This window comes from Maniola hyperantus, chromosome 13 (assembly GCF_902806685.2).
Source record: "Maniola hyperantus chromosome 13, iAphHyp1.2, whole genome shotgun sequence".
Taxonomy (NCBI): domain Eukaryota; kingdom Metazoa; phylum Arthropoda; class Insecta; order Lepidoptera; family Nymphalidae; genus Maniola; species Maniola hyperantus.
In genome coordinates, this window is record NC_048548.1 from 7289205 (window position 1) to 7312225 (window position 23021).

The 23021-nt window shown below is 33.1% G+C and overlaps 2 protein-coding genes across 3 annotated transcripts; one reads left to right on the top strand and one right to left on the bottom strand.

Moving 5' to 3' along the window:
* Positions 1 to 497: 497 nt before the first annotated feature.
* Positions 498 to 14806, top strand: LOC117987941 (nuclear distribution protein nudE-like 1). 2 transcript variants are annotated; one of them, XM_034975016.2, is made up of 7 exons: positions 498 to 759; positions 850 to 1003; positions 1621 to 1757; positions 2075 to 2211; positions 4481 to 4627; positions 8067 to 8149; positions 9516 to 14806. In XM_034975016.2, exons 1-7 carry the CDS (start codon positions 686 to 688, stop codon positions 9918 to 9920), a joined length of 1137 nt encoding a protein of 378 aa, XP_034830907.1. In that variant the 5' UTR covers positions 498 to 685; the 3' UTR covers positions 9921 to 14806. The 2 variants fall into 2 exon arrangements, with proteins under 2 accessions (XP_034830907.1, XP_034830908.1); XM_034975017.2 differs by having other exon boundaries at positions 12442 to 14806.
* On the bottom strand, positions 13511 to 22706 carry PIG-Q (phosphatidylinositol glycan anchor biosynthesis class Q). Its single transcript, XM_069502649.1, has 8 exons — positions 22598 to 22706; positions 19447 to 20095; positions 18632 to 18757; positions 17866 to 18001; positions 16905 to 17049; positions 15549 to 15741; positions 15093 to 15207; positions 13511 to 15020 (listed from the first exon to the last, which is right to left on the bottom strand). Exons 2-8 carry the CDS (start codon positions 20002 to 20004, stop codon positions 14845 to 14847), a joined length of 1449 nt encoding a protein of 482 aa, XP_069358750.1. The 5' UTR covers positions 20005 to 20095; positions 22598 to 22706; the 3' UTR covers positions 13511 to 14844.
* Between the last annotated feature and the right edge of the window lie 315 nt (positions 22707 to 23021).

The window sequence follows — 23021 nt, forward strand, 5'->3', positions numbered from 1 at the left end:
GATGAAATAATTATTAAAGACTAACCCATGAAAATACAATTCTGGAACTTTTACGCCTCCTTTCGTTGATCTGGATGCACAAAATACAGCTTCACACATTTTGTTTCCACTTTTTAGTGTAATTTTGATCCTGATTTATCTGATTTTTAAATATTTGGTAAAAATGTTGCATCAAACCCCAATGTTTTGTCTGCTTAAGGGGGTACCTGGTATACATATTAATCTATGGGGGTACCTGCTGTGGGCACCTGTTAACTATAATACTGGTCACTATTTTCACCGATAGAGCGACGTTGCCAGACTTATATGAGCTATCGCTTTTACACGAATGGAGGTTCCCTGAAAAAGACGGAGATAACAATACCTCTTTGACACATAGATGTACAAGAGCGGCAACATGTTATGGTTACCTCTATGTATACTATCTCTATGGTTAAGCCAGTTGAAAAATATTTGTAAGTATCCTATATTCCTATATGTTATTGGTCTGTGTTTGTAATTAACAATGGCTGAACTTGTGAAAATATTGTAACAAAAGATCTAGATACTATTTTGATATCTAACCGCTTCTTCTTTTCGTAAATTAATATTGGTCTATGTATAAAACCAATTTTAATTGATTTTATTATTTAAAAGTGTGAGGAGAGGAGAGGAGAGAAAAACTTTCAAGATCTAGTTTTAAAATATGGAATCTCCAAAACATTTAGATTTAAATTCAGTGGAGTATTGGAAGGAACAAGCAAAATATTATGAACAAAAGTATAACAACCTTTCTCTATCTCAATATTATTCATAGGATTTATATGGTGTATAGTTAAAACTGGTTTTTATTATTGATTTTGTCTGTAGGTCATCAGACATTCAGCAAGAATTAGACGAGTACACAGAAAACTCGGCTCAACTGGAAAAAGAATTAGAGGCTTCACTGGCACAGGTTGAAAAACAGAATAGAGATCTCGAACATCAAAACCAACGTCTGAGAAATGAGATTGAAATGCTCAGGGTATGTTCAATATTATTGAAACCTCATGGGATGTGTCATGCAGTAGCTTAAATTCATAACAATGAGATCATTCAAGTTTATTACTTATTACTAACAGATTGATGGCAACTTAAAATCGATCAGTTTTGCTCGTTTAAAATAAGTATGAACTAAATTATATGATTAATTTAATAGTTAGCAATAAGGCAATTGTTTGATTGATTTGTTTGTTAATATGACTATTCTTTCCGGTAAATTTTATATTCACTCATTTTTGTACCTTAAGATTTATGAAGTACTTTTGATTTTATGTATGTACTGACTTATGTTCACGACTTGATCTGCGTCGACTACACAAATTACAAACCCCTATTTTACCCCCTTAGGGATTGAATTGTCAAAAATCCTTTCTTAACGGATGTCTAAGTCATAATAGCTATCTGCGTGCTAAACTTCAGCCCAATCCGTTCAGTAGTTCCAGTGTGCGTTGATAGATTAGTCAGTCAGTCCTTTTCCTTTAATATATTTAGATAGACCTTAATCTTTAAGTTAAGTTAAGTAGAAAAATTGTATCAGAAAATATTATAAACTAAATCAGTCTTTAGCCTGCCAATGTTAATTTGGTATCTTTCACACAGAGTAAACTAGAAAGGAGTCAACATGAAACTAATGCACTAGAAAATGAATTAAAAGCACTAAAAATAGATAAAGAAAAACAAGCAATATACATTAGAGAATTAGAGCAAAAAAATGATGATCTGGAAAGAGGTCAAAGGTAAGTAAATGATTTGATGTTCTTGGCAGAACCTTTGAATTTATTGATTAATTTTGTATGCCAAAAAGTGAATGTAAAATATATAATACTTCCATACTAATTGTGAAAGTGTGTCTGTTTTTAAATCTGTTAAATCAGCGTAGAAAGACCCATCCTTTTAACAGACTTTGACACAATTTGGTATCAGAAATAGTTTGCAGCTTAGACACAGAAAATATACTTCATTAAAGTACTTTATTCAGCAAGTTGATTTTAGTCTGTAGTTCATTCACTCACAAAGCATGAGTTTATTCATTCAATAAGTTTCTTGCCCACAGAATCATATCTGAATCAGTTTCATGTATAGAGACACTGTTAAATCAGGCATATGAACGCAATGCAGTGTTAGAAAGTGAAGTAGATGAAATTGAGAACTTGAGGGTAAACTTGCAGCGGGCAACAGATGAAGCCAGAGGTAATTTTTTTATAATAATATCAAATAGTTAATGCACATCTTTCTTTTCATTCAAATTCTATAAAATTTAAATAATTCAAAATCAGTGACAGCCTAGTTAGTGGTTAATATATTGACCTATTTGGATTGGAGGGAACCTTTTCAGAGTTACATGTGTTTCTAGCAATTAAATATACTTGTTTTAATGGTGAAGAAACATTGTGAGGAAACTTGTTTTATTATTATTTTTAATAGACTAAGCAGCTTTCGCTGATCTATATGCTATATCAAGAGTGCTTCGAGTTTTCCAAATGTTTGTCTAATCTATTCTTGAACTGGTTAACAGAACTTAGGCAATTTATTCTATATGTGAACAACTCTGTTGGTCAGAAAGTGTTTTAATGGATTTGATGCCTGAAAGTTCTCCATAATATTCCCAAAGGTGTGTGAATTGTGAAATCTGCCAGTCCACACTTGCCGAGCATGGTGGACTATGGCCTATAAACCCTCTTGTTCTGAGAGGAGATCCATGTTCAATAGTGAGCCAGTTGAGATGATAAATAATATATATCTTTAGGTAAATTTTATATTTATCTTTGACTAGCTGCCCTGGCGAACTTCATTCCGCCTAACAGTCGATTCAAATTTTTAAAATTTTTCTCTCTGTAAGAACCATCCTCGTACTTCATGGAATACTATAAAAAAAGAATTAGCGAAATCGGTTCAGCTGTTCTCGAAATTTGCGATGACCAACACATTTAGTGATTCATTTTAACATTATAGATTACCATAATGCCTTTAATCAGTTAGTTATAAGAACAATGATCAATTAAGAGTAATTAACTGCTATTATGCATATGTATTTGTTTACAACACCATAGTATTATGACAGATGACGCTTTTTAGAATATTTTTATATTTTCCATGTGTTGACCCAGATGTTGGAGCTGTATGTTGATAGTCAATCAGTAATTGGATTATTATAAATTATACACATATACGTAGAATATAATTTCAATAATTTAGCCAAGAACAACATTGGTGGGAAACGAAAATTCTTTGACCTTGTGGCAGATATTATGATTAAGAAATGAATAAGTTATGTTGGATTTAGTAGTTTTGAAAACGATTCATAGTATACATATTAAAAAACTAATATTATAAATGTGAAAGTGTGTCTGTCTGTCTGCTAGCTTTTCACGGCCGATTTTGACGAAATTTGGTACAAAGATAGCTTGCATCCTAGGGATGGACATAGGCTACTTTTATCCAGATTATTTTTTTAAAGAATATTAGCCATGTTAAATAACTAATATTTTAGTTAATTGAAGAGTTCCCACAGGATATTAATAACCTAAATCTATGCGGGCGAAGCCGCGGGCATCACGTAGTTAAAAAATAAAAAAGGGCTATTGGGTAGTTTAGAACACCTCAATGGAAGTCTCAAATCAGCTATTCTTTTGGCGGTCATTTTACTCTTATGTAGCGCCAGAAGAAGTATTACTTCATAAGTTTTCTTAGAAAATTATTCAATTATTATGTGTTCCATAGAACAAACGTTTATCTTTCTACTTCCTAAAAGTGTTCCTAAAGTTACAAATAATTCTAATTGCTATTTTTTCCCAATTAAAATCTTTACAACAATCAAACGAATGTATAATTATGTCACAATTTCCGAACGTGCGCCTACAGCGCCAACTAGTTAAAATAAAAAAGCAATTCTGTTGTCAGACGCCTCTCTGCAACGCGGGCACCGCTGCAACGCAAATTAAAGCAGATAATGGGGCCGATTCTCTAGTACACAATCTCTAAACTAAACTAAATTAACAGGTCTAAATCTAGTGCTTTCCTTTTCCGCAAGCAACATTATGAAAGGGATAGCAATAGATTTAGACGTGATATTTTAGTTTAGTTTAGAGATTGTGTACAAAGGAATTAGCCACATTGGCACCGATTCTAAGCACAACCTAATTTTAGAGTATTCGCACCCTCTTCTTACTATTGTAATATGAAAAGGACAGAAGCAGTTTGACATTTCTAAATTTAATTTTTAGATGGTAAAAACCGTGATTTTAGCATGCACTCAAGAACCTACTGTTTAAATTTGTATTGTGCACTAAAATTTAGAGTCTTTAAATGTGAAAGTCATGTTCCGTTCCTTTTTTAGCATTAGTAAAAAGAAAGGGATGCAGATAGTCTAAATTTAGTTTAGACAGAGACTAGAGAATCGGGGCCATTATGATGATGATTATGTATATTATGTAAGTGTAACATGTAGTTATATTTGTAGATCTAAAACAAGAATTAAAAGTTATAGAGAAAATTCCAATAATGAAGAAAGAAGAAAGCAGTACAAATGAACCATTATGCAATGGACATTCAGCTCGAACCCAAGTGGAAATAGAAACACAAACTTCTATGATATCACCAGCAAAACGTAAGTTTATCATTGACTAGCTGATCCCCGCGGCTTCGCCCGCGTAGATTTAGGTTTTTAAAGATCCCGTATAGCCTATGTCACTCAGGAATAATGTAGCTTTCTACTGGTGAAAGAATTTTTAAAATCGGTTCAGTAGTTCTAAAGATTACCCCCTACAAACAAACTTAACGACATTACCTCTTTATATAATACTGATCCCCGCGGCTTCGCCCGCGTAGATTTAGGTTTTTAAAGATCCCGTATAGCCTATGTCACTCAGGAATAATGTAGCTTTCTACTGGTGAAAGAATTTTACAATCGGTTCAGTAGTTCTAAAGATTACCCCCTACAAACAAACTTAACGACATCGGGCCGTGCAGCAGAAATCGTAATATTTTAATTTCGCCATAACTTCAAAACCAAACGTCCAATTTTAATCATTCAAAGACCAAATATTATCTTCATAAACTGTTCTTAGTGATGAAATCATTTATTTTGATAAGGATTAATAGCATGAGTAAAATAAACGCGTTTAAATGTAGTCCAAAAAAAATTCAAGATTTTTAAATAAAAAAATGGTTGCTGTGCCGCACTCGACATAGATGGGTATAGTGTGTCGCGGACTTTTTTGTAGATATTTATAAGATCTACAATTAATTAGAACATTTTATGGTTCTATCTTTTATAGTTTAGGCAGCGTACGCAAAATAAGTAACTTTTCTGGTTGATTTTTTACACCTTGTGTCCGAAAAACCCAAATATCTTACGGAACCCTATTTTTTTCCAAAATAAAATATAGCCTATGTTACTCGTGGATAATGTAGCTTTCGAATGGTGAAAGAATTTTTAAAATCGGTCCAGTAGTTTTTGAGCCTATTCAGTACAAACCAACAAACAAACAAACAAACAAACAAACAAACAAACAAAATTTTCCTCTTTATAATATTAGTGTAGACAACGGGCCGTGCAGCAGAAATCGTAATATTTTAATTTCGCCATAACTTCAAAACCAAACGTCCAATTTTAATCATTCAAAGACCAAATATTATCTCCATAAACTGTTCTTAGTGATGAAATCATTTATTTTGATAAGGATTAATAGCATGAGTAAAATAAACGCGTTTAAATGTAGTCCAAAAAAATTCAAGATTTTTAAATAAAAAAATGGTTGCTGTGCCTCACTCGACATAGATGGGTATAGTGTGTCGCGGACTTTTTTGTAGATATTTATAAGATCTACAATTAATTAGAACATTTTATGGTTCTATCTTTTATAGTTTAGGCAGCGTACGCAAAATAAGTAACTTTTCTGGTTGATTTTTTACACCTTGTGTCCGAAAAACCCAAATATCTTACGGAACCCTATTTTTTTCCAAAATAAAATATAGCCTATGTTACTCGTGGATAATGTAGCTTTCGAATGGTGAAAGAATTTTTAAAATCGGTCCAGTAGTTTTTGAGCCTATTCAGTACAAACAAACAAACAAACAAACAAACAAACAAACAAACAAACAAACAAAGTTTTCCTCTTTATAATATTAGTGTAGACAACGGGCCGTGCAGCAGAAATCGTAATATTTTAATTTCGCCATAACTTCAAAACCAAACGTCCAATTTTAATCATTCAAAGACCAAATATTATCTCCATAAACTGTTCTTAGTGATGAAATCATTTATTTTGATAAGGATTAATAGCATGAGTAAAATAAACGCGTTTAAATGTAGTCCAAAAAAATTCAAGATTTTTAAATAAAAAAATGGTTGCTGTGCCTCACTCGACATAGATGGGTATAGTGTGTCGCGGACTTTTTTGTAGATATTTATAAGATCTACAATTAATTAGAACATTTTATGGTTCTATCTTTTATAGTTTAGGCAGCGTACGCAAAATAAGTAACTTTTCTGGTTGATTTTTTACACCTTGTGTCCGAAAAACCCAAATATCTTACGGAACCCTATTTTTTTTCCAAAATAAAATATAGCCTATGTTACTCGTGGATAATGTAGCTTTCGAATGGTGAAAGAATTTTTAAAATCGGTCCAGTAGTTTTTGAGCCTATTCAGTACAAACAAACAAACAAACAAACAAACAAACAAACAAACAAAGTTTTCCTCTTTATAATATTAGTGTAGACAACGGGCCGTGCAGCAGAAATCGTAATATTTTAATTTCGCCATAACTTCAAAACCAAACGTCCAATTTTAATCATTCAAAGACCAAATAATGGGGCCGATTCTCTTGTACACAATCTCTAAACTAAACTAAAATAGCTCGTCTAAATCTATTGCTATCCCTTTCATAATGTTGCTTGCGGAAAAGGATAGAACTAAATTTAGACCTGTTAATTTAGTTTAGTTTAGAGATTGTGTACAAGAGAATCGGCCCCATTATCTCCATAAACTGTTCTTAGTGATGAAATCATTTATTTTGATAAGGATTAATAGCATGAGTAAAATAAACGCGTTTAAATGTAGTCCAAAAAAAATTCAAGATTTTTAAATAAAAAAATGGTTGCTGTGCCTCACTCGACATAGATGGGTATAGTGTGTCGCGGACTTTTTTGTAGATATTTATAAGATCTACAATTAATTAGAACATTTTATGGTTCTATCTTTTATAGTTTAGGCAGCGTACGCAAAATAAGTAACTTTTCTGGTTGATTTTTTACACCTTGTGTCCGAAAAACCCAAATATCTTACGGAACCCTATTTTTTTCCAAAATAAATATAGCCTATGTTACTCGTGGATAATGTAGCTTTCGAATGGTGAAAGAATTTTTAAAATCGGTCCAGTAGTTTTTGAGCCTATTCAGTACAAACAAACAAACAAACAAACAAACAAAGTTTTCCTCTTTATAATATTAGTGTAGATTTACTACATGGACAAATGGGTGGGACTGTCTCGAGCAGATCCTGAAAGCAGCTGGATAATAAGAAAGACAAGTTACATAAGACCATATTCTGTGGAGATCTGCGAGAAACTGAGAGTTGGCATTCTCATGTACATATAGTTGACATCAAATTTATTCATACGAAACGTTTTTGTTCAACTTTTCTGATAGAAACCTCTTAAGATACGGAACAAACTGCCTGCATCTGTGTTTTACCAGTTTATAATTCCCTTCTTTTTAATTTATAGAAACAATGCTTAGGTACTCTTAAGCTGTTCCACTCTTTAATTTTTAGGGGCCTTCAACTATTTACTTCCTTTAAAAAATATTTCAGTCTGATTTGAGTCTTACTACTAGACTAGCGCCTTATGCACCTATATTATATATTCTGTGACCTAAGTGTAATACGTCACTGGCGCTGCGTGATTCGAAACAATTTAAACACTTTCCGTATGCGCGAATACTTTAACATAATATTATGACAAAGTTGGTTCAAGCGATCCACCTTTTTTATATTATACATTCGTGGATTGGATGTGACATGATTTTTTAATTTATTTTTACAGGTGAAGTAAATGGGAACGCTATGACACCGTCTTCGCGAGTATCAGCTATAAACCTAGTGGGTGACCTCCTTCGGAAAGTAGGGGTGAGTTATATGTATTATTTTTCTGTAGTATTGGTAGTAGTTTTTATTTGTTTATTAGTTGTGGCGGAAATTAATTGGGGAAATCCTAGTGCACCGTAGTAACTATATTATGTTATATATTTATGTATTAATAAATGTATAATGGCTATTTATGTAAGTAATATTAATTGTAATTTATTATATAAATTATATTTATTTGTTGAACATATTTAATATATAATTTATTTAAGTAGGTATCTATTAATTAGATTTCATTACATGTGACATAATAAAAGTACTAAAATTATTATTTATACTTTTATTTTAATAAATTATTTTTATGACTTACCATTCTTATGCACAATATGACATTAATCCCTAAATTATTTCGTAATAAGTAAATTTTTTAATGAGTGCAACCCAGATGAATATAATAAAAACCGGTCAAGTGTGAGTCGGATTCGCACACGACGGGTTCCGTACCATCATACAAGATAATATAACACTTATGTACAACATTACAAGTTGATGACGTACAGCGCCGTGATGTGTGATTTAGTAAACTAATTATGTTCCTGTACACGTTTTAATTTTTTTTTGTGATGTATCCAAAAATTCAGTTTTCGGATTTTTTCCTTTAGTTGTGCTTACAAGGCAATTAATAAATTTAAGATCTTTTTCATAAAAACAATAGGATTCTTTCGGAGTAGAAAATTATCGCTATTATTCTGTAAATCCGTCAAATCTAAACCAATTTTGACTTTCCTTTTTTCTTTACAAATCACAGGTTGTACTGTCAAGTTAGTCCCATGTTTTAGTGAAGATAATCAGTGTACTAACTTTGTAAAAAGTAGACTTTTGACCATACGACTTTTAACCATACATACAAGATTTATATATTTTCATTTCTTCCTTATCAGTAAAGGTTCGATTTTGGTTAAAAAAAAATAGGACTTGGCTCTATAGAAGTTAAACTTCTCAATGCTTCATTATTATTCAGAATATTTCATGAGGAATGTTATAATATGTGCTGTAATTTCATATCTGTCTATATAATAGGATAGGTAATACCACTCACGCAAAGCTAGGGCGGGTTAACTAGTAGAAAGTATATATTGATTAGCCGCATTGTAGTTAAACTTGGAAAATATGCGTCTTAATTATTTCACTCAAGGTCATTGTAACTTAGGTAGGAAGGTACCCATAGGTCGAAAGTTACCTCGTAACCTTGAGCGACAATTACTTACACAATATACACTTTTCTTAAATGAAAACTTATTGGGACAAATTAATTTAATATTAGATGTGTAATGCTGTAGATTTTGCAGTGTAGTTTTATTTTGCACGGTTTGTATTTTGTAGCATGCATGATGTTTATTGCTTGCAGCTTGAAAGATTTCTTTGCCGTGAATGTGGTAAGGTCAAATGCTCGTGTGGCATACAGACGCCGACAGAGCAATATCCTCAGTCGGATGTAGCCGATGCAGTCTCCGATAAGGAACTTGAACCGAATGACTTAGATGAGTCAGTAGAGTATAGAAAACCATCGGAATATACGCGCCAGTATTCAAGATCTGAACATCCAATACACTTACAAAGACCGTTGCCTCTTTCGACTCCGAGACCTTCCGAACAACCTTTTGAAAGGTCTTACCAGAGCGAGAACGGCAAACTGAGAAGGTCTTTTATCGTGAGATCTCGCGAAGGGCTCGAGACTTTCCTTAACTTCACTTCCACAAGGAAAGGACCGGATCAAGGAAAAGGGAAACAGATGTTGAGACAACAGTTTTGACAGAAATAGTCTAATACGCGTCATAAAAGGGTTGCTACACTATATTTTAAAATATTGGACTTTTGCTTTATACATATTTGAATAAATTTTCTTATTTTTTTGGTTGCTTTGGAATTGGATACAGACGGCCCTTGCATCGCCTGTAAGTACATAGCAAAGTAGAGATAGGCAGATATTTTATTTTCTAATATTTCTCGTCACCCAAGTTGACTTTTAACTATCCCTTTGATTCACTATGAATGTCTTTAAATATTTGAAATATGGTGTAGAACCCTTTAGATACATCTAGGTATCTAGGTATACTTAACATTAGATTGTATTAAAACAATTTTGTTTTATTGTTGTATTTTATTGTTAGTAAGTAGATAATAATATTTTTACTGTTTTATATGAGTAGTACAAAGTGTACTCTGGTGCTTTTTTATGTATATAATAAAGTAGTAATTATTATTAGACTCGACTACATGTAACATTGCGCCATACTTATACATAACTCAAAGGAAAAGATTTTAGTTAAAATTAAATTTAAGAATTACACCTCTATTATTCTACTTTACAACTAATAATAATAGCATGTGGCCCTTGGTATAACTGGCATCCGTGCATATTATTCTGGAGTTTTAGTGGTTCCCGCATGCATATTAGTTTAGTATATCTATGCAAAATCTTGTGTCACATTGTGGCTAATTCTGTTGTACACAAACTCTAAATTAAACTAAAATGACACGTCTAATCTATTGATATCCCTTTCATAATGTTGCATGCGGAAAAGGATGGCACTAGATTTAGACCCGTTAATTTAGTTTAGAGATTGTGTACAAAAGAATAGGCTACTTGACTCATATCTAATTTCGTCCAATAAATGATTATTTATATAGTATTTTGCTTAAAACAACGAAATATATCAATAACAATTATTAAAAACGCAGGATGGATATATAAATCCAATTTAAAAAAATACAATTTTTATTTTTATTTGAAACGCAGAAAACGCTGTCAGCCATGATGTGACGTCATTAAATATGTAAACAAAGAAATGTCATTCCTATGTCACGCGGGGACTAACGTAGTATCCATATATATAAAATTTAGAGTCCTGACTAACTTATATATCAACGCACAGCCTAAACATCTAAACAGCTGGTCCTAGATACATGAAATTTGGTGAGTGTGTTCTTTGTAGGTAAAGAGAAGGTATCCACTAGGAAAGGATTTTTTGAAATTCCACCTCTGAGTGGGTTAAATGGAGGTTTGAAATTTATGAAGTCCACGCGGGCGAAGTCACGAGCATAAGCTAGTTTTTATATATTTCTAAAAACTCATAGTAAACGTAAAAAAATATCGTTTTCTCTTTATAAATTGAATAAGTTATTAAGTAAGACTTACAACAAAGTGATCTTTGCAAAAATAAATTTGGGTTGAAGTCGTTAGTCATATAGGATCCCTTTAAGAAAGTCTTTGCGTGTTACGTATATTTATTTCACTGGGCACTCTAATCCACAACTTTCCTGTGGTCTTTATCGATGCGTTTTTTACATTCTCGGATGATACAATAACGATAATTACTATAATATTTTTCATGTAAACTAGTATAGAAGTCATGTTTATTCAACTTTGGTAGGTTATGCTCAGTATATATAATGTACTCTGTGGTTATGCTGTTGTTTACAAATGCATGACGTCAGAGCACAGATAATCTATCGGCCAAACATGGCCGACAGTGTTTTCACCTGTCTAAGAAAATATTTTTTTAAATTAAAGTTTTACGGTTTTTAGGGCGCAAAAAAATATAGTGTTAATTTTTTTGATATAATTGGACAAATATTAACCATTTAAGACCAACTTGAAAAAATTGTCAAGTAGCCTATTGGCCCCATTGTCGCTTTACCTATTTTATATTAATATATATTTATCATGGGGCTACAGGCACTTATCTCTAAAATCTACTAATGTTGCTGTATCGGATCGGATGGAATGGAATCTACTTAGGAGTCGTGATATGATAACCTTTTATTTAAATACGCATGAAAGATCTGGAACTTTCACTTATTAATTATTTAAGGTTCTAGCTATTATTGAACTCGGTCCATATTTTCAAATATTTTTTTATATGCTAACTGTTTTATGACAATGTATAGTGCGCGACAGGTCGAGATGGCAATCGGGGGTATGAGGTGGGGTACACCTCGCCACCAGCACGCTACCCGCGCTATCCCGCGCCGGGTTAGCGCAGGGGCTGGTGCGGGTGTGCGAGGCGTCCCCACCCCGGTTGTCATCTCAACCTGTCGCGTACTATACAGAAACGACCACTTTATTATGTAAGGTCGTAGTAATATAATATGACACTAAAAATTAAACAAGGTCCACATACTAGATTAGTTGCAAAGTTCTTTTTCTTATTTAATGTAATATTTTGTTGCACATGAGGTGGAGGCACTAATCGCACATGTACCTATGTACCTATATAACTCCGTCACCTACTAATATTAACATCATTCATGTTCGATTTTCTTCATTGTAGGCTTTGGAATCAAAATTAGCATCGTGTCGTGGTACAGTTAGACCTAAAGAGCTCTCACCAAATCCAAGCTCGGACGTGAATAAGGACTACAGGTGTGTACTCAAGAACTAAGAATTCCCGCCTATCATCCCGCGATTGCGTTAGCTTGTATAGTAGGTACTATACTATAAACAGTTTACATTGCTTCATGTTCATATTACTCCCCCACGTTTATTAAATCATCTAATGTATTGTGATCGGATTCACACTTTCCTAATTTTATTACTAATATCTGTGATGATAAAGAAAATAGTTTAGAAAATATGTAAAGGTAGAAAAAAAATTGGCCTATACCCACCGGAGACGTACAAGTGAGACACGGCGCCTAACTTTAAGCATTGCTTCACACACTGGATTTTACGCTGTTGATTAGTGAATAACGAACTATTTGGTATGTGGGAAATGGAATGATCACTGATAGAACAAGACTTGTTACGTCATACATGTCTCACGTTTGAATTGCAATGCACAAATTGTGAGAGAAAGATAACATGAATAGCAGAATGAGCAAACAATTTTCGATATAATGACCATAAAATATTTAATCCGTAGGTATATATGTTGAAATATATTTTTGAATAATCAATTTTTGTAAATAAAAAATGTATGTAGTTACGTATGAATACGTTAAAACATATACGAAATTTTATGGATTTTAATAAGAATGAAATTAATTATCTGTCGTACTAATAGTAGTATTTATAATATATTGTTGGTTCATAATGCATTTTATTTGTATAATTTTTAACTAATGCCAAGATGACAAAAAGCACGTACTCTCAAGTCTCTTAAACATAATGAAATACTTATTATGTGTGCTTTAGTCTTCTTTATTCGCAACTAAATTGTAACTAACCTCGAAACAAAGATAACATTTATTTTCTTTGTGAATAACCATCGGCGTGATAGTAATGTTTAACCTTTTTCGTGTTCTGAAAGTAAGATTAGTTAGTGTACAGTGCGAAGTGAGGACAGAAATGTGTGAAACCTGTTTCAAAATGTTTCTAAAGAAATAAAGAAAAACAACATCAAAGCTCAATAATTTAATGAATGAACTTTTATTATAACAATTTTATTTTGTCATAATATGGATATATTTTAATCCAAAATATGTATGTGCCTATGAGCAGAGTGAATGGATGCCTATTGCTGTGCTCACTTCGTTTATTTTGAGTACTCGAGTAGAAATAGTATAGAATACGGAAGTATATTTATATCAACATTCCTGTGGCCATTAAACATGTAATAATTAATTGTTTAGGCACCTAAACTCTGCCTTGGGCAAAGAGGTTACAAACGATTACGAATTCTCGTGATAAAGCTATTAATATACCTACTCATTAAAAACAGTATTTCGAGAGGTTGTTCTTGCAGATTTGATAACTCAAACAAGACTTACCTAAATCTTGCCCTAACGAATATTTCATAAATTTTTAATGTTTTACAAAACGTTTAGTATTTTTAACTAGAGCTTTACTTGTAAATTTGTAGGTTATACTTAATGTAAAACTGCAATGAGTCTCTGTAAGAAAACATCTAAATTGATCAGATGTAATAAATAGTATTCACTGTAAAATAACTTTCTGGTAGCCTTAAATGGGTAATAAATTAAAGTTACTGTGGCTAGTTCTGTTGTACACACTCTCTAAACTAAAACACTTCTATACCTACTGCTATCCTTTTCTGCAGAGAGTATTATGAAAGGGTTAGAAATAGATTTAGACCTGTCATTTACGTTTATAAATTGTGTACAACATACATAATTAGCCTCATTAAATTGTTTAAATTAATCAGGATTTGTATATTTAAAAGAATGACTATTAAGCTCTGTAATTCCACATAGAGCCCACATTTTTGTATTATAACTAGTGTCCATCGTAACAATATTTGTGACGTAAGTGAACAGAATTGTCCATGTAAAGGCGTTTATATATGTCGAAAATTGTTTGGGTGTGTTGTTTTGGCCTTCATACAATGGAATGTACTTTTGGTAGGAGACACGGTATTAGAAATATCATCGAAAACATTTTTTTTACTGTTTAACATCATCGGCACGTAATTTGGCTAGGCAACCTATTCGCGATGTATCAATCTATTGATGATCTAGCATATTATATTCCTTATCATATCACGAATAACAGATGACGGTAGATATTTCTAATAACGGATCTTAGACCATTTGTTATTAATTAATATAATTAATATATGTATAAATTGCCCAGTCTGCTGCGAATAGTTTAAGTTACTAAGCATTTATACGCTCACTTGTGTGGTGACCAGACAATTTTTATTTTTGTGCGCAATTAATAAAATAAGTCTAGGCAGATTTTTTGTTTCATTTCTTTATGATTTCACGGATTTCATTTAAATTATTTGTTTCCCTGTAAAAACGTTAGACACGATGTTACTCCAGTCAAAGTGTTTGGGAACTTTTACTGGTGGTGTAAAGTTCTCAGTAAGGTCTCCAAGAGATTTATTACACAGTCTAACTTTGAGAATAATTGATGAATCACTTTCCACTTCTTCTATCAGTATGTTACCTAGAAAACAAATTTTCCATTACAGTATAGAAAGTCTGATGCTCAAATAATCTAAATTGAAATCATATCTACCTGCAATTTTAGGCGATCGTGTTATCCATAAAATAAAAACATGAATTGGAAGACTTTGTATCAAATAAATAACTTTTGCCAGAATATACTGTACAGACAGAGATAACACTCGGAACTGGAAAAGTAAATAGTAAACTTTAAATAAAATATGCAGTCTTTATAATTAAGAGAAGTTCCCCTAGCGCGCTCCATACAAACGTAGTTTAGTTCTCATTTAAATACTAACATATCAAACTCAATGGAATTTTGTAGACATGTTCTACACTGTCAAATCTTTCAGCCCGTGTAACTAAACTACACATTTTAACAGAAATCTGGCAAACCAAGACAGATGTTTGTTTCTAGAACATGTCTAAAAAATTTCATTAAGTTTGATTTGTTAATATTTAAATGAGCGCTACTTTTGTTACGAGCGTGCTGCAAATTAACTCCTCTGAAATCTGACAAAATACTGACCATAGTGAATACAATATAGTACATAAGAGTAGTTGGCAATAACAGAAGAAGTATAGTGAATGCCACTGTGCCAACAAACATCTCCTGGTTAGTATATTCGCAGGAATCTATACCACCCCTCAGAGGATTATACTTCCTTCCAACAAATAATCGTAATAGAGCCGTTAACCCTGATATTTGTAGGTTAAACAATCTGAAAAAAATAAGTGCGAGTTGAGAATTGCACGGAAAGCGCAGCGTTGGAAGACCCCCACCAGGTGGACAGACAACATCAAACGAGTCGCCTGCCGAGAGCTGGATTCAGGTGGCGCAAGACCTTAGTATGTGGAAGTCCCTATAAGACACCTATGTCCAGCAGTGCGTGCCTATCAGTTGATAATAACGATGATGATAAGAATTGCAATATATATTTTTCAACTACTGCTTTAGTATAGCGTAATGTGAGGATTCGATTACCCCTCTGGCGTCATCATTTACCAAATTGATCTACATTATTTTAATATTATAATATGTTAATCTTACAATCTGGTGATGAATGAACGGCAGCACGCCCATTCGACGGCTCTTCCACATTCTGTGAAATTTTTTACAGAATGTAGAGAGAGTGCTCTACTCTACCTATTACGGTTCATGAGACGCAGCACGCTTACAGAATACAAAAAAACGGTCGCTCGGATGGACAGCGGAGGCTTAATAATAGGGTCCCATTGTTACCCTTCGGTAGCAGAACCCTAGAAAGGCCGGGCTCATTTGGTCTTGGTCACGTGAGTTGACCCAAGAAATATACCTCCCGTATGAGCGACGCGCCCCTTCGATAACTCTCGCGTAACTCTATCTCTTATGGTTTATTAGAGAGAGAAAGATAAGAGTTTATGCAAAATAGGCGTTTATAAAATTTTGGTCCACAGCACTGTACAAGCTGAAATACACTTTATTTCGTCATAACAAGAGTCACTATTTATTCACGTCTGCGCCGTGAGCGTTCTGTACCTGCAAGGTGCTATGCTGTGATAAGGTCATAAGGATATATGAGTAGAACCCGTTACGAGTACTTTGCCGCATTAACATTTCGAGACGACAGGTAGGGGACAAGATGTTACACCTTAAAAATAGTGTTTTGTAATTATGAGTTTATTTGAGTTATCTCTATATATAAAAATGAATCGCAAAATGTGTTGCTGATCGCAAATCTCGAGAACAGCTGAACCGATTTCGCTAATTCTTTTTTATAATATTCCTTGAAGTACGGGGATGGTTCTTACGGAGAGAAAAATTTAAAAAAATATCCTGAAAAAGAATCGACTGTTAGGCGGTATGTAGTTCGCCGGGGCAGCTAGTTATACATAAATGGATTACCTTGCAGCATATACATAAATGCAGTAAGAATGAAAGGTGGCTAAACACATCATATCTGATATTATGGCAGCTTGGAATGTGAATCCTAAATAGCCCAAATACTGATAAATATGTAGAAACACATCCAACTTTTCACCTGACACATCTGAAAAATGTTAAATTAATATTAGGTATATAATATTATTAATACTACCAGGTTATTTTTATAGCTCTTTGTTATGGAATACATATTTCTAGTATTCCGATTTATATATTAAACTATATAATTTATAACTACATTTTAGAGTAAGTATTCACATCCTCTTCTTACTTATGTAATATGAAAAGGACAGGCACAGTTTCGACAGTTTAAATTTAATTTAGAGCTGTCAAACCTCGTGACTTTAGTTACCAGTCGCGAGCCAGTGCTTAAATTTTTAGCATCCACTAAAATTTAGTCTTTCAATGTAAAATTTGTGTTCCATCCTTTTTTAGCAATATTAAAAAGAAAAGGATGCAGATACTCTAAATTTAGTTTAGAGAAAGACAACAGAACCGACGCCACTATCTCCAAATTAACAAGTCTAAATATAATGATTTCTCACTATAATATTATATTAAATTCTTTGCTGGAAGGATAACATAAGTTTTATAAACTTGCCTCCTAATCGTAGGTTCGATCCCGGGCACACACTTCTATCTTTTGTTGTTCTATCTATGTGCGTTTAAAGTAATTAAATATAACTTACTTTAACAGTGAAGGAAAACATCGAGAGGTAACCTGCATGTCTGAGAGTTCTCCATAATGTACTCAAAAGTGTGTGAAGTCTGCCAATCTGCACTATGGCCTTCTCACTCTGAGAGGAGACTCATGCTCTGTATGGGTTGATCATGATGATGAGTCAATACCTCCCACATATTTTAGACTCAAATGAGGTTTTAGTAAAATAATATAAGTTTCCAAGATTTCTATTGTACTCACCCAAGAATAACCACCACAGTTCAACGTGATATAAAAAATACTTCCCTAACATTTTGTTGAATGCATTATTTAACTTCAGACCAGCTGGTGCCCCCATAAGCCATTTTAACAAGGAATACATAAGATTTACTAATTTCTGAAAAAAAAGAAGTAAGTAAATTCAGTTATTTGATCTTTAGATTCTAGTGTCTTTAAATTTTTGAGTGCTGTTTTGTAGTGCTGTGAATTGAACCTTATTGCATTATCATTAGAGTCACTATATTTTATTTAAACATCTTAGCAAAGTGAGCCTCCTGTACCTGTACTTGTAGGTACTGCACAGTAGCCAGCAGGAAATATTGTACTTGACTTTTAGAAAGAGGCTTCGTAGAGCGTTGTCTCAGTCACTTATACCTATGTGGCTTTTTGTCGGTCTCAACGACAGAGACAACGCTCTAAGAAACCTTGATGTACAATATTTCCTGTTGGGTACTGTAAAATACTATTAAGTGTTCTGTATGCACATTGTTCGGTATTGCACATTATTTTTGAAGGAAACTTATTAGACCTGGATTAATTCAACAGTGCTTTTTTTTTAATTTATAGACTAGCGCTTGGCTACAATCAGACCTGGTATGTATTTATTTATATTTTATGGACATGTAAGGGATGTTTTTTTTTTTGGAAACTATGGTCATTGTATGCAAAAGCTTGTATTTTGCAACTTTTAACATTAATTATTTTAAAATATGATGTATGTATTTTATAGTATAATGTATTATAATACCTCTAAAATTCCAAATAGTAGTGTACCAAGTGCTTTTCTGTCAAAAACAAGTAGTTCCAATACTAGATATCCAAGTAGAATATCCAAAATAATAACCATTATCAAGTTTCCATGTTCTATTGTTACCTGGAAATACAGAAAAATAAAGTTTATTTTATTTACATATGAGTAAAAATGACAGAGCAGCAAATATTTACAACTAGCTGATGCCCGCGACTTCGTATGCGTTGATTTAGGTTTTTGAAAAAATTCCAGGATAAAAAGTAGCGTTGAACGGTGAAAAGCTAGCAGACAGACAGACAGACACACTTTCGCATTTATAATATTAGTATGGATGTATTCCTCAGAAGTGAAAGTGTGTTTGTTTGTTGGTTTGTCCTTCAACCACGTCGCCACAGATTGAAGTGTTTCTTTGCACGAGTATAGTTAAAGACCTGGAGAGTGACATAAGCTCCTTTTTATCCCGGACAATTAAAGAGTTCCTACTCTCTACTCCCAGAGCTGTTTCTGTCATTGAGACAGACAAAACATCACATAGGTATGAGTGACAGCGACAACACAGTACGAAGCCGAAATCTCATTCTAAAGGATGTACAATATTCCTTGCCGGCTACTGTACAGTGAGGATATATACCTGTAAGGCTTGAAGTCCACAATATGAGCCTATAATATCATTTATATAAATTCTCTTATGAAAGTTAAATACAACTGGATAGAATAGTATAATAAAAACAGACATGAGCTCAAGAGGTCTAAAAATGTTTACTAACAGTTAACTGGTATACTAAACTATTATTACGAAATATATAACTCACCTTTCTCTTGGATTTGACCGTATTTAAAAGCCATTTTATCAATATAACATAATTATATACATGCTGCCCAAACATTGATGATTCAAACCAGGACAGACTTTGTAATCTTGGTTTGTTTTCAGATGTTCTATAATATGACTGACCACACTCTCCTTGAATCAATCCTTGCAGTGTTGAGAAACAACAGTCGTTTGTACTAAGAGTTTCAGAATTTTTCATTTTATTATAATCATACAGCATAACAATGCAATCTTCAATTTTTTTTTTAACACCATTTAGTACTAGGCTAATCAGTTTTGGGTACTGAATTTTGTTTACTATAAAACTATTTAAGAACTTCTTTAAAATATTCTTTGGTAGATTATTATTACTGTGGTAGCCATAAATAATTTTTTCTTTGTAAACAGTTTTACCTGCTAATATTTTACTGCTTGTTGAATAAGTTGTAATGAATATTGTTAAACAATCTTGATCAGTCATTTTTATGTGTCCTTTGAAAAATACTTCACCCACTTCATTAGGAATTTCAGGCAGTAATATTTTTATAACTTGAGACATCTAGATTAGTAAAATTTTGACCTTTCTATTTTAATTATTAAGTACTTCTGTCTTAGAATAGAAATTAAATATATAATAAATTGCGAATCGACTGCATCTATCATTTACTGACAGCATCAATGTCAAAATATGGTTTTCCTATCACGGTTTGGTGAGACTGTCCACAAAGGATAGATGTGGACAAAAAAATGTTTTGACAGTTCATTTACACTATCGATAAAATTTATTGTATGAAAAATGCTATTGCGGACGCGTTTTGAAGTTTGATGTCATATAAGAACCTCGACAAATGTTACGTCAAATGAGGTTTTCATTGAAACATCTCGAGAGGTGTTTTTATCAGTGACATAAGCTATCCGCAAATCGTTTTACTACTCATATTAATTAAAATAAAGTTATGAAAGGGATTAAAAAAGGCTATAGTAATTCTTCTGCTAGATAAGAAATCAATTATTAATTTTAGAAGCTAGTATAATAGTATAAAAGTATTTTTAGATTAATGTAAGTCTCATAAGTGCTTTTAAAAGAATATGTGATGACTCTTTCATTAGTAGGTTTGATGCACAGAGTACATTAAATATAGAGGTATACTAACACTGAGAAATGAGAATCACAGAGTACTTTTTACACGCACCTATAACTTCTTGGAGAACAGTTATGTGCATTTTAATTAAATAATTAAATATCATTGCTTTAACGGTGATGGAAAACATCGTGTGGAAACCTGCATGCCTGAGAGTTCTCCAAAATGTTATCAAAGGTGTGTGAAGTGAAGTCTACCAATCCGCATTTGGCCAGCATGGTAGACTATGGCCAAAACTCTTCTCACACTCAAGAGAACCGTACTCTATAGTGAGCCAGCGACAAGCTGAACATAATAGTATACCTTTGACTCCTTTGAGAACAATATGGAGAACTCTCAGGCATGCAGATTTCCTCATGATGTTTCCTTCACCGCTAAATCAAGTTAAGTATAATTAATTGTTTAAAACGCACATAACTCTTAGAGATGCGTACCTAGAATTGAACCCCCAACCTTCAATTATTCAGAGGTGGACATCCTAACCACTAGGCTCTTCGGGGAACTTCTAAAATTATTCCCCAAAGTAATGTCCAAAAGTCAAATCATTTTCTGATTTAATTGATTTAGCTTTGGAAATTACTTTGGAATTTAAATTATTTAGGCAAATAAAACAACAGTTTGATGATTTTTTTATGTATTCTTTTATTAAAGTAGATTAGATTCTGACATTTTAATTATATCACCATCTGCTTCTTATAAATCTAATCTGCCACTGTTCATTATTTTATTTGTCTCTGCACGGGGTCCAAGAGCTCGAGTTCACAACATATCCCAATCCATATCTTTGTCAGGATGAAGAAATGAATGCAGCACTGTATCACCTTTGCCTGAAAAAAAAATATGATAACTGAGTAAGTGACCACTGACTGTGTTGCTTAATCTATACCACTAGGCACTACCAGCTTCTGTTTAGGTATGACGTTGTCTGCGAAGACTTTAGAATCAGTGTATATGGTATCTTTGTTACTAATTTAGCTAATCCAAATTGTTTCTTTAAATATTTGTGGTGCGAAGGAGTAAGAAACATCCAAACTTTCATATGAAGAGCAACGTTTTAGGCAGCTCTAGATACATAAGGAAACATACTCAAGAAAGCACTTGTAGTGTGGAGGTACTTACTATGAAGTCATAACCACCAGTAGCAATGGACTCAATTTGTATAATAGGTACTTTATGAAACGCTGTTAAAACTCCTCTAACTTTTCGGAGTTTAATACCATTGTAACAACTAAATATCACTTGCTTAGCTGTGAAGGAAAAGGAAGATCGTGAGGAAACCCGCATGAGAGCCTTTACTTGTATTGAATTATAACGTTTGTTAACTTACGAGTTCTAACTTCCAAGCAGCCACAGTCCGTCAATAAGGGTCCCAATACTTAGGCAAATCAGTGCCCAGGCATTTGCGTATAAGTTCAGTGAGAAAAACTAAGTCTCCGGAGTCCGAGGAGCAAGCAAAGTTGCAGAATTAATCACAAAAAACAAACGCGTAAACTAAGGAAAAACAACAAAAAATTGTACTTTGTGGTCTGGGGTTCTAAATAGTTACCACAGACTAACTACTTATTTGTAATAAGTAACGTAGCCAAATTTAGGAGACTGTTATGTCCATGTAAATTGCTAGATTACCAAGTGATTACCATAGATATTAGATTTAGTCGGGTTATAAATAGGTCCGTGCTACCAATACGTCATCAAAATGTCGATAATGACCAAATGCGATATAGTGCATTAGTCGTCCGCGATAGCAAATTTATCAACTGTAACAATCACGATTCTTAAGGATATTTCTATTGCGATGTCACATGTCAGTTTACGGCAATCGGCCTGGACTTCATCAGCTAATCCACAATTTTTTATCATTTTTTTTTTTTAATACAATAAAACTTAAAGCTAGCCTTATCTAATTACTATATAAATCATGAACGCGTGGAATGGTGCCAAGAATACTGGCTGCATTTCCGCGCTGGACAGCCAGGCTGATCCGCTGCGCAAAAAATTTTTAAATTCCACAATTTAAATTTTTAATTTTTCCATTCCATTCCATTTTTTTTCCACCCTAAAATTTACTCTGTGGAACAGAGTGTAGGATTATCTTTATCATTCATCCAAGAGGATTATATATACTCTTGGGTACTCTGTTCTCTGTGTGGTGCTGGTGGTGCTATGGTAGGAGCATGGACCTAGAAATTCTAGGTCCATGGGTAGGAGTCATATGAGAGCGTAGATAGAATAATAGGTAGATGTAAGTACGGTGTAACCTCGTATGAGATAGCGATAGCTCGACGTAACGATGAATAACACGACAATTATTACCATTGTTTAGTAGTCAATATTTGTATTAAACGTTTTTTATGTGCAAACAAGTAAATAACGCATGAGAAATACAATTACGCCACGAATTCTCAAAGTTTGTTTTGCAATTTCTTGTATGTAA